This window comes from Pristiophorus japonicus, chromosome 22 (assembly GCF_044704955.1).
Source record: "Pristiophorus japonicus isolate sPriJap1 chromosome 22, sPriJap1.hap1, whole genome shotgun sequence".
Classification (NCBI taxonomy): Eukaryota; Metazoa; Chordata; class Chondrichthyes; family Pristiophoridae; genus Pristiophorus; species Pristiophorus japonicus.
Window position 1 is genome coordinate 11842377 of NC_091998.1, and position 12624 is coordinate 11855000.

General features: G+C 45.8%; 1 protein-coding gene across 3 annotated transcripts in view; it reads right to left on the minus strand.

Moving 5' to 3' along the window:
• The window catches only part of LOC139234858 (annexin A4-like), a 105091-nt gene that overhangs the window by 59957 nt on the left and 32510 nt on the right, over nucleotides 1-12624 (minus strand). For 2 of the 3 annotated variants that reach the window (XM_070865629.1, XM_070865630.1), the window contains exons 4-5: nucleotides 3830-4249; nucleotides 2539-2556 (exon numbers count right to left, since the gene is read on the minus strand). In XM_070865629.1, the coding sequence (XP_070721730.1) occupies nucleotides 2539-2556; nucleotides 3830-4249 (438 nt within the window). The remainder of the gene's footprint in view (nucleotides 1-2538; nucleotides 2557-3829; nucleotides 4250-12624) is intronic. The other variant, XM_070865631.1, reaches the window with a different exon arrangement.

Genomic DNA, 12624 nt, shown 5'->3' on the forward strand with positions numbered 1-12624 from the left:
ATTCTGACGGGGTTAGACAGGTTAGATGCAGGAAGAATGTTCCCAATGTTGGGGAAGTCCAGAACCAGGGGACACAGTCTAAGGATAAGGGGGAAGCCATTTAGGACCGAGATGAGGAGGAATTTCTTCACCCAGAGAGTGGTGAACCTGTGGAATTCTCTACCACAGAAAGTTGTTGAGGCCAATTCACTAAATATATTCAAAAAGGAGTTAGATGAAGTCCTTACTACTAGGGGAATCAAGGGGTATGGTGAGAAAGCAGGAATGGGGTACTGAAGTTGCATGTTCAGCCATGAACTCATTGAATGGCGGTGCAGGCTAGAAGGGCCGAATGGCCTACTCCTGCACCTATTTTCTATGTTTCTATGTTTCTAAGAACATTGGCATCACAGCCCAGCCCAATCCTGTTCTCGTATGACATCCGTACATGCACACTTCCAGCGGGGGTCTCCGGATAGGGATTGAGGAGCAAGAGTAGCCTGTTCAATTGTCCCTCTTCTGCATCCAGGGTCAATGAGGCCCATTGCCCCATCTCCCGCCTATGGTCACCCTGGCTGAGAACGGTTGACCCAACATAGACCAAGGAACCTTTCTAGTCTGTAGGGCTGAATTACTCACTGGGTAAACCTACTTAGCCATCAGGGGTACATCCAGTGTCAGGTTTTTAACCCCATTCTCTGTGGAAGTCAAGAAGATATCGACAGAGAGAGAGAGAGAGAGACACACACACAGACCGACAGGAAGGAGAGAGAGAGAGAGAGACACACACATACAGACAAAGAGAAAGAGAGACAAAGAGAGAGAAAGAGAGACAAAGAGAGAGAAAGAGACAAAGAGAGAGAAAGAGACAAAGAGAGAGAAAGAGAGAGAGACACACACAGATAGAGAGAAAGAGAGACAGACAGAGAGGGAGATTTCTATATCTATCTCTAAATATATATATGACCTGAGTTTGGATAAGCTGAAGTTTGGATGCAACGATACAAAAAAGGGAATCAAATTTGATTTCATATACATAAATATATATAGTTTTTTCCCTACGGATGCTTTCCACACACATGCCTCGATAAGTTTGTTGTTTAGGATCACATGCAGCAAAACACATTCTCGTCTAGATCAAGGCCAGTTGAAAATGAAACAAGCATTTTGAGAAGGGTTGAACTTTCCCCCCCTGTTTTGTTCTCCCCTAAACGTGCAGACTTGTGCCGGTGTAAAGTTCTGCAGGAACCGGCAGCATCTAGAACTTCACGCAAGTGACCGATCTTCGGGTTTGAACTCGGGCAGTGGGTAATGGAATGCTATTGGACTGTGGGGGTCTTCACAGCAGAGCCCGATCGAGCCCCAGGGCGACATTCGCCCACTTCTAGCGAAAATTACTGGATGGCAATCAGGACTCGGATACCTGGCTAGCCCAGGGAAGATTGTGATATCTTTGCTGCCAGCCCAATAAATCTAAACTGGGAGCTATCGGGTTTGTTTGGAAGAGTTATTAACCCAAGCATTGCTTCCAACATCTGGGCCATCGGAAAGGCTCGATAATGTAAATTAAAATTCCCGTACAGGCCTTTCATTCAGTGTCAGTCTCTCCAGTCCAGGTGACTTCTGTTTCATTACACCCACTATTATAGGTACAGGAGGAGGCCGTTCAGCCCCTGCTGTGCCATTCAATTAGATCGTGGCTGATCTGTAGCTTAACGCCATCTACCCGCCTTGGTCCCGTAACCCTTAATACCCTTGCCTAACAAAAATCTATCAATCCCAGTTTTAACATGTTCAATTACCCCCCACCCGCCAGCCTGAACAGATTTCCATGACCCTTTGTGTGAAGAAGTGTTTCCTGACATCACCCCTGAACAGCCTAGCTTTTCATTTTAAGGTTATGCCCCCTTATTCTGGACTCTCCCACAAAAGCAAATATTTTCTCGCTATCTATCTACCCTATCAAACTCTTTAATCATTTTAAACACCTCGATCCAGGACCACTGAGCAGGAGTATGTGAAGGAATGTTTCAGGCGATTTATTTTTGGGGTGCGTGGCCCCTTTAAGAGACTGCGGGGCCCACTCAAACTACCGTGCATGCGCGGTTTATACCATCAGCAAGCCGGCTGCACGGGAGGTAGGGAGAGCTGCGCGGCCGTGCATTGACCCGGGATGCTGCAAATCAGAGGTATTTTGTTACCCCAACCCCCCCCCAACTACTCATTCCTGTATGGATATCATCCAACAGGTTAGCCGAATAGAGGAACCTTTCAGAGATTTATTGTACTATAGCACCCAGCTGAGGGGATCTATCTTCAGGAGACAGATTAATAGATTTTTGGATACTAAGGGAGCCAAAGGATATAGAGATCGGGCGGGAAGGTGGAGTTGAGGTCGAAGATCAGCCATGATCTGATTGAATGGCGGAGCAGGCTCGAGGGGCCGAATGGCCTACTCCCGCTCCCATTTCTTATGCCCATACAAAGGCCATTGATCTAGCACAGCATCGCATGCAGTTCCTGGAGGAAAACTCAAAAAGGCATGACAGTAAAGCTTACCTCGAATTCTGAGCAAACCTAGGTGTAAAATGCCAAACAACATTTTAAATAGTAAAATTAGGATATTTCCCACCATCTTAAGCAACCTGCTGTCCTGTGTCGGAGGCAGCCATTTTCTTAAGTAACACGAGTTACGTTTGAACTTGGAGCACTGCTCCCTCACACTCTCGAAGCTCGCTCATCCACAACAATCCTGCGAAGCACGAGCGTGAAACAGAAGAGGTATGAACTACGACTGCACAAGGGTTTTCGTCCATCATCCCAGGATCATTGTAACAGGGGTTTGTGAATGAAATAAAATGTTGATTGGCTCCGATCTAAAAAGGCAGTAAATTCGACTCCTCCTGAAAGGCAGCAATGATACCCAGGCTACGGAGAACAGCCCATTCAAATAATCAATCACACAGATAATAATTGCACCAAGTCCCGCGCTCGCTGACCTACATCGGTTCCCGATTAAGCAATGCCTCGATTTTAAAATTCTCATCCTCGTTTTCAAACCCCTCCATGGATACACCCCTCCCCATCTCTGTAATCTCCTCCAGCCCCACAACCCTCCGAGATGTCTGCGCTCCTGGCCTCTTGAGCATCCCTGATTATAATCGCTCCACTATTGGTGGCCGTGCCTTCAGCTGCCAAGGCCTCAAGCTCTGGAATTCTCTGCCTAACCCTTCTCCTTTAAGACGCTCCTTAAAACCTACCTCTGTGACCCAGCTTTTGGTCACTTGTCCCAATATCTCCTTATATGGCTCGGAGTCAAGTTTTGTTTTACAACCCTCCTGAAGTCGACCTGGATGGGTATCCTGCCATGGGACCTTGGGACGTTTTACTCAGTTAAAGGCACTATATAAATAAAAGTTGTTGTTGCTTCCGTTGGCTGAATCAGGAAAATGTCTCCTGGACATTCTGCCACAGTGCTGCCTTACCAGTAAACCCAAGGGGAAACCCAAGGCTGGATGAGAGACTTGACACGAACAGTGACACGACCCCCCTGACACTCCAGAGGAACACACATCCATGGCCCCCCACACACTACATTCAAAGCCTGCCTGCCGGCTCATCACCCAGCCCTTCCCCACTGCTGTGCTGCCCGCAGTTACTCTATACTTTTTGGTCCCGCTTTTGACTACTTCAGAATGTCTTTGCTTGTAAACTGCTTGGTGAATTACTTTAGTTTTAATTGTTCGGACACAAAGCCTAGAAATGAACAGCGGATAAATTTAGCAAACTTTAGCAGCGGAGAACTTAGAGCAAGTTTATTTCAATTCATGCACTGAACTGTTTTCCATACCTTCATTGGTGCTGCGGAGGGCTTTACAGTTGAAGAGCTGTTGGATGAGTAACCTTGGGAAGGATTAGCTCCGTAACCTGGAGTCGAGCCGGATGGGTATCCTGCAGTGGGGCCTGATGGGTAACCTGCAGTCGGGCCTGATGGGTAACTCGGCGTGGGGCCTGATGGGTAACCCTGAGCAGGGGCTGACTGGTATCCTGGAGTAGGGCCTGATGGGTAACCCTGAGGAGGGCCTGATGGGTAACCCTGAGGAGGGCCTGATGGGTAACCTGGAGCAGGGCCAGAGGGCGTGGGATACCCTGGATTGTACGAGGGAGCACCGGGCTGACCTTGTGGGTACATTCCTTGAGGAAACGTCCCTGGGGCAATTTGGCATCCTCCAGAACCATATGCACCCATTGCATGCGATATGTTTTGAGCCTGCAACAAAAACAGGACAATACAGCAGGATTAAGATTTGAGGTTGGAAAACCACAATTAGATTCTTACTTCGTTTCAATTTTTCTCGTCAGCCTCTCATGGGGTCGCACACGGAGTTGGGGACGGAAGTCAAAAGTCAAGCACAGCAGTGTTGTCTTTCGGGGAATCAAGATTGGGGTGGCGGGGAGAGTGAATACTGGACTGAGGAGCACAGGGCAATTCAGTCCCCATTTTAAAGTCATACATTCTGCCCTTTTTTTTTAACATTACCATTAGAAATTCCTGTGTTCATATTTGTAATGGAAGCTGCCTTGGTAACCTTGCTGTGCTGTAATTGCACGCTCCCGCCAGTTGTGGCACTGTCATGGAGGCAGTTTCTGTTAGAAAATGTGGACTTGGGGATTAATAATGGAAAAAGTTAACAGGAAATGCTCACTGCTGAAAGATGGTTTAATAGGTTATTGATATATTACTTCTAGGTGACCAGAATTTTTTTTTTTTTTTAATATGCTTTATGAACATACTTATATGAGTTTAGATTGAGTATATCCTCCATATTTGAGTGCAATCTCATTGTAGATCTTTTCAAGATTTAAGGTTTAGTTACAGAAATAGAAGAAATATCGAGCTTCATAGCGCAGTTCTCTCTCAGATGACATCTTGCCAGCCGCTGTGGTCAGCCAAGGTCAAGTACAGGGAGACAATCATGTGAACGTTTTTACATGTGTATCATTATCATGCTCAGTGGGCAGCACCCTCGCCTCTGGGTCAGAAGGTTGTGGGTTTGAGTCCCACTCCAGGGACTTGAGCACAAAAACCCAGGCTGACCCTCCCAGTGCAGTGCTGAGGGAGTGCTGCACTGTCGAAGATGCCGTCTTTCGGATGAGACGTTAAACCGAGGCCCCGTCTGCTCTCTCAGGCGGACGTAAAAGATCCCATGGCACTATTTTGAAGAAGAGCAGGGGAGTTATTCCCGGTGTCCTGGTCAATATTTATCCCTCAAGTAACATAACAAAAATACCCAGATTATCTGACCATTATCACATTGCTGTTTGTGGGAGCTTACTGTGCGCAGATTGGCTGCTGCGTTTCCAACATTACAACAGTGACTACACTCCAAAAGTACTTCATTGGCTGTAAAGCGCTTTGAGACGGCCGGTGGTCGTGAAAGGTGCTATATAAATGCAAGTCTTTCTTTCATTCTTTCTATCTGATTAGCAAGGGACTATTAAAGTCCAACATTTGGGGGAGGGATTGCCCTTTGGAAGCCTGCTAAGGTGTTTAAAATCATGAAGGGTTTAAGAATAAATAGAGAGAAACTGTTTCCAATAGCTGAAGGGTCGATAACCAGAGGTCACAGTTTAAAGGTGAGAGGTGACATGAAGAAACAACCTTTTTACGCAATGAGTGTTTAGGATTTGGAACGCGCTGCCTGATCAGGCGGTGGATACAGATTCATTAGTCGCCTTCAAAAGGGAATTGGATAAATAGTTGAAGGAGAAAAAATTGTCGGGACATTGGAAAAGAGCGGGGGGAGTGGGACTAACTGGATTGCAGTTCGAAAGACTTGATGGGCTGAATGGCCTCTTTCTGTGCTGTACTATTCTATGATTCAAAGTTCAGCTGTTGTATCAACCTCATTCAATAGACATGTACAGTAGAACTCAATCACTTTGGGGCCTTTGCTTATCCTAGGCGCTCGTCAGAGCTGAGGGTAAGAATACCTCTGGTTGCTCCATGCAGACAGTTCCTAAATGTGTCTGTGATGTGAAGAGGAGGCGGATCAGCTGTATTTCAGATCATGAATGTCTTATATTGTATATTTTAAATGCAATTCTAACTAGGGCAATGTCTTGGAATTCTTAAAAAGGCTTCCAACCAACAATCCTCTTGGGGATACTTTGGTTTCTGTAGCTTGGAGTGCAACATTGGGCCATCTGGTTTGATGCCCAGAAGCCCTTTGAATTCTGCTAATCAAGTTAAGTATCTTTTTCAGTATAATGGATGTTTCATTTTGAGAATTCCTATCAAGCGTGTGAAAGAATGCAAGCTAGAAGATGTGAACGAATGATTTGTGAATGTTATCTCATTGAGGTTCTCCTGCGGGGATAGGCAGCTTTTTATTTCTGATGGCCCGCTCTGAGTCTTGGCAATAAATTTCGATTGACATTGTGCATTAATTGCGAAGGATATCTTTTTATCTTCCTTTGTACCAGCTTAGAGGGCAAAAGGAGAGGCATATAACCAGGCTAGTGCTCCCTTTCATTTTTTGATGCACCACTATACGTGCTGGAGATGCAAAGAGGCTCTCCATGACATTCATTTCTCATACAAGGTCTTTAATTCTGGACCCATGATCCAAAGTTACTTTAAGAAACTGCTAAGACTTGGGAGCTTTTCCTGTTTTGGAACAGATGGTGCAAAGTTAAGCACGGCAAGATATCTAATCTATGGTTCCACTTTTGCTTCAGTATACTTTTATCTCTGAATAAAACCGTTTGGTAGTTTAGCCCGAGAGACACGGTTTGTCAGTGTGATATTTTACGGCTGATACAAACAGATTTGAGTTGCATTGAATCATCTTGTACTATTTCCTATGCACACTCCAACGGTAAAAGTTTGCCCTGTGATGCCCCGATCCCAAATATTTGAGGCCATTTAAATAATGAATGGGCAGGTTTATAGAGCTGGATAGGCAGGGGCGAACTGGGGTGTGTGGGGGGGGGGGAAGAGTTATAAAAGCATAGAGTTAGTTTAGATTCCAGAAAGTACTTCTTTTCGCAGTGAGTCATCAACTTCTGTGATAGATTGCCATAAATCCAGTGCGTGTGGATTCACTACAGACCTTCGAGTTATAGAATGCAATTCAAACATTTTAAAACAGAAGAAATTATTATGGCTGCCTCCACTTAATCAGTGCTTTCCGTAAAGTTTGGTTTCCAGTGGCAAGCCCAAACATACTATGAATCAAAATGTAACATATGTAAATGTACAAAAGCATAGACCAACAAGGGGGGGTCGGGGTTAATCAAAATTAGTGATAACTGTCACTGCAGTCGCTTATGTCACGGTCTCCCAGTGTCAGCTGTGGCTCAGTGGGCAGCACACTCGCCTCCGAGTCAGAAGGTTGTGGGTTCAAGTCCCATTCCAGAGACTTGAGTACATAAATCCAAGCCGACACTCCAGTGCAGTGCTGAGGGAGTGCTGCACTGTCGGAGGTGCCATCTTTCAGATGAGACATTAAACAGAGGCCCCTCTACTCTCTCAGGTAGATGTAAAAGATCCCATGGCACTATTTCGAAGAAGAGCAGGGGAGTTCTGCCTGGTGTCCTGGCCAATATTTCTCCCTCAATCAACATAACAAAAACTAATTATCTGGTCATTATCACATTGCTGTTGGTGGGAGCTTGCTGTGCGCAAATTGGTGTTTCCCACATTACAACAGTGACTACACTTCAAAAAGTATTTCATTGGCTGTAAAGTGCTTTGTGATGTCCGGTGGTCGTGAAAGGCGCTATAGAAATGCAAATCTTTATTTCTATAGGCTGCATCATAGAAACATAGAAACATAGAAAATAGGTGCAGAAGTAGGCCATTCGGCCCTTCTAGCCTGCACCGCCATTCAATGAGTTCATGGCTGAACATACAACTTCAGTACCCCATTCCTGCTTTCTCACCATACCCCTTGATCCCCCTAGTAGTAAGGACTTTATCTAACTCCTTTTTGAATATATTTAGTGAATTGGCCTCAACAACTTTCTGTGGTAGAGAATTCCACAGGTTCACCACTCTCTGGGTGAAGAAATTCCTCCTCATCTCGGTCCTAAATGGCTTCCCCCTTATCCTTAGACTGTGACCCCTGGTTCTGGACTTCCCCAACATTGGGAACATTCTTCCTGCATCTAACCTGTCTAAACCCGTCAGAATTTTAAACATTTCTATGAGGTCCCCTCTCATTCTTCTGAACTCCAGTGAATACAAGCCCAGTTGATCCAGTCTTTCTTGATAGGTCAGTCCCGCCATCCCGGGAATCAGTCTGGTGAACCTTCGCTGCACTCCCTCAATAGCAAGAATGTCCTTCCTCAGGTTAGGAGACCAAAACTGTACACAATACTCCAGGTGTGGCCTCACCAAGGCCCTGTACAACTGTAGCAACACCTCCCTGCCCCTGTACTCAAATCCCCTCGCTATGAAGGCCAACATGCCATTTGCTTTCTTAACCGCCTGCTGTACCTGCATGCCAACCTTCAATGACTGATGTACCATGACACCCAGGTCTCTTTGCACCTCCCCTTTTCCTAATCTGTCACCATTCAGATAATAGTCTGTCTCTCTGTTTTTACCACCAAAGTGGATAACCTCACATTTATCCACATTATACTTCATCTGCCATGCATTTGCCCACTCACCTAACCAAGTCGCTCTGCAGCCCCATAGCATCCTCCTCGCAGCTCACACTGCCACCCAACTTAGTGTCATACGCAAATTTGGAGATACTACATTTAATCCCCTCGTCTAAATCATTAATGTACAGTGTAAACAGCTGGGGCCCCAGCACAGAACCTTGCGGTACCCCACTAGTCACTGCCTGCCATTCTGAAAAGTCCCATTTACTCCTACTCTTTGCTTCCTGTCTGACAACCAGTTCTCAATCCATGTCAGCACACTACCCCCAATCCCACGTGCTTTAACTTTGCACATTAATCTCTTGTGTGGGACCTTGTCGAAAGCCTTCTGAAAGTCCAAATATACCACATCAACTGGTTCTCCCGTGTCCACTCTACTGGAAACATCATGTCTGGGTGAGTCAGGCATGATGGACCAGTTTACTTTCTGTACATACTTTTTGATTCATAGTACGATTGGACTTGTCCATGGAAGCTAACCGTTACAGACAGCACGAATAAAGAGTATTGGGAGGCAGCCACATTCATTTTCTGCGTTTTAGAATGTTTCACTAGCACTAGAATTAATGAACAGAGGAAGGCTTCACAAACAAGTTTACAATGTCAGTATAGCTAGTGATCGAAATAATTCTAACCCACTGGTTCTTTTTGCGTTTCAAGGTCTTTGGGTTCGAACTGTTTGGAATGACTCGGACACTAAAAAATCATATAGAAGTGCCTTACACAGCTCGGATTTATTTTGAGCCTAGTTACAGTGGGATTTTTCCATGTTACTGATTGAAATGGATTCTGTCGCATTACGCCTATGCTTGTTATGTATGGAATGCGCTTCCAACGTTCATTTTCAAACTTGCTTATTTTCTTGGAAAGCGAAAAGGTGCTCCTGATTGACAATAATTTGAAGCTATCGCCACAATTCAGGGGAGGCAGTGAGTGAAGCAAATCAGATGTGGGGATATAGTGAAAAATGTGAAATAGCAAGGTCATCCCACCCCCATTATAAATCGTTGGTGCAACCGCGCTTAGAATCCTGCCTACAGTTCTGGTGGTCACGATGTGAAAAGGATATTGCAGCTATTGAAAGGCCATAGAAGAAAGCAAACATAATGATTGAGGGGATGGATTACGTGAAGTGATTATGCAAATTGGGCAGGCTCTCACTCGAAAGGAAAAGGTTGAGGGGTGATATGATTGCTGCTTTTAGTATTCGAAAAAAGGGACTAGATAATCTCGACCATGACAAGATAATGCACCTTGCCCACAATAGTGCACCCAGAGGTTGAACGGGGGGTAACTAATCCGTGGAAACATTATTTCAGAGAGCCAGTGGTGAATCTGTCTCCCTAAGGAGACAGGAGAAAGTAGCATAGCAAAGCAAATGGTATGTTAGCTTTTGTTACAAAAGGATTAGAATATAAGAGTAAAGAAGTCTTACTACAATTATACAGGGCATTGATGAGGCCACACCTGGAGCACTGTGTACAGTTCTGGTCCCTTTACCCAGGGAAAGACATACTTGCCTTAGAGGGAGTGCAACAAAGGTTCACTAGACTGGTTCCTGGGATGGGGGGATTGTCCTATGAGGAGAGATTGAGTGGAGTAGGCCTACATTCCCTAGGAGTTTAGAAGAATGAGAGGTGATCTCATTGAAACTTCAAATTCTTAAGGGGCTTGACAGGGTTAATGTTGAGAAAATGTTTCCCCCTGGCTAGGGAGTCTACAACACAAGGTCACAGTCTCAGGATAAGGGGTCGGCCATTTAGGATTGAGATGAGGAGAAATTTCTTCACTCCAAGGGTTGAGAGTCTTTGGAATTTCCTACCCCAGAGGGCTGTGGCGGCTCAGTCGTTGCGTATATTCAAGACAGAGGTCGATACATTTTTGGGAACGAAGGGAATTAAGGGATATGGGGATAGTGCGGGAAGGTGGAGTTGAGGTGGAAGATCAGCCATGATCTTATTGAATAGCGGAGCAGGCTCATTAATCCAGGCCTTTGGATTATTAGTCCAGTAACAACCACTAAGCTACTGTAATTCACTGCATATAGAAATTGAAAAGTATTCCCAAACTATTGAAGCAAAGAAAGGCAGTTGGTGAGAGGGGAGCGACCTGTCAAAAGCCCAGCGGGAGATCGAGAGCCAGCGGCAGTTGGTGAGAGGGGAGCGACCTGTCAAAAGCCCAGCGGGAGATCGAGAGCCAGCGGCAGTTGGTGAGAGGGGAGCGACCTATCAAAAGCATACCGGTGCAGCTACAGCGGGAGAGAAAGCAAAATAGAAGTAGAAAGTAATCAAAAAGTGACGTCACAGCCAATGTGGTAAGTGATTGGCTGGTGATTGGCGAGTAGCTTTTCTTTTCTTTTTATTGTTATTACCAATTTAAGGGTATCTAAGATTAAGACATGGCAGGAGAGCTCGGCCATGTGATATGCTCCTCCTGTACCATGTGGGAACTCGGGGACACTTCCGGTGTCCCTGGGCGCTACGTGTGTGGGAAGTGTATCCGCCTCGAGCTCTTGACGATTCGCGTTGCGGAATTGGAGCTGAGGGTGGATTCACTCTGGAGCATCCACGATGCTGAGAATGACGTGAGTATCACGTGTAGTGAGTTGGTCTTACCGCAGGAGAAGGGTCCACAGCCAGATAGGGAATGGAAGACCAGCAGGAAGAGCAGTGCAAGAAAGATAGTGCAGGGGTCCCCTGTGGTCATCCCCCTGCAAAACAGATACACTGCTTTGAGTACTGTTGGGGAGGATGACTCATCAGGGGAGGGCAGCAGCAGCCAAGTTCATGGCACCGTGGCTGGCTCTGCTGTAAAGGAGGGCAGGAAAAAGAGTGGGAGCGCGATAGTGATAGGGGATTCGATGGTGAGGGGAATAGATAGGCGTTTCTGCGGACGCAACCGAGACTCCAGGATGGTATGTTGCCTCCCTGGTGCAAGGGTCAAGGATGTCTCGGAGCGGGTGCAGGACATTCTGAAATGGGAGGGAGAACAGCCAGTTGTCGTGGTGCACATTGGTACCAACGACATAGGTAAAAAAAGGAATGAGGTCCTACGAAAAGAATTTAAGGAGCTAGGAGCTAAATTAAAAAGTAGGACCTCAAAAGTAGTAATCTCGGGATTGCTACCAGTGCCACGTGCTAGTCAGAGTAGGAATCGCAGGATAGCGCAGATGAATACATGGCTTGAGCAGTGGTGCAGCAGGGAGGGATTCAAATTCTTGGGGCATTGGAACCGGTTCTGGGGGAGGTGGGACCAGTACAAACCGGACGGTCTGCACCTGGGCAGGTCCGGAACCAATGTTCTAGGGGGAGTGTTTGCTAGTGCTGTTGGGGAGGAGTTAAACTAATATTGCAGGGGGATGGGAACCTATACAGGGAGACAGAGGGAGACAAAAATGAGGCAAAAGCAAAAGATAGAAAGGAGATGAGGAAAGGTGGAGGGCAGAGAAACCCAAGGCAAAGAACAAAAAGGGCCACTGTACAGCAAAATTCTAGAAGGACAAAGGGTGTTAAAAAAGCAAGCCTGAAGGCTTTGTGTCTTAATGCAAGGAGTATCCGCAATAAGGTGGATGAATTAACTGTGCAAATAGATGTTAACAAATATGATGTGATTGGGATTACGGAGACGTGGCTCCAGGATGATCAGGGCTGGGAACTCAACATCCAGGGGTATTCAACATTCAGGAAGGATAGAATAAAAGGAAAAAGGAGGTGGGGTAGCATTGCTGGTTAAAGAGGAGATTAATGCAATAGTTAGGAAAGACATTAGCTTGGATGATGTGGAATCTATATGGGTAGAGCTGCAGAACACTAAAGGGCAAAAATCGTTAGTGGGAGTTGTGTACAGACCTCCAAACAGTAGTAGTGATGTTGGGGAGGGCATCAAACAGGAAATTAGGAGTGCATGCAATAAAGGTGCAGCAGTTATAATGGGTGACTTTAATATGCACATAGATTGGGCTAGCCAAAC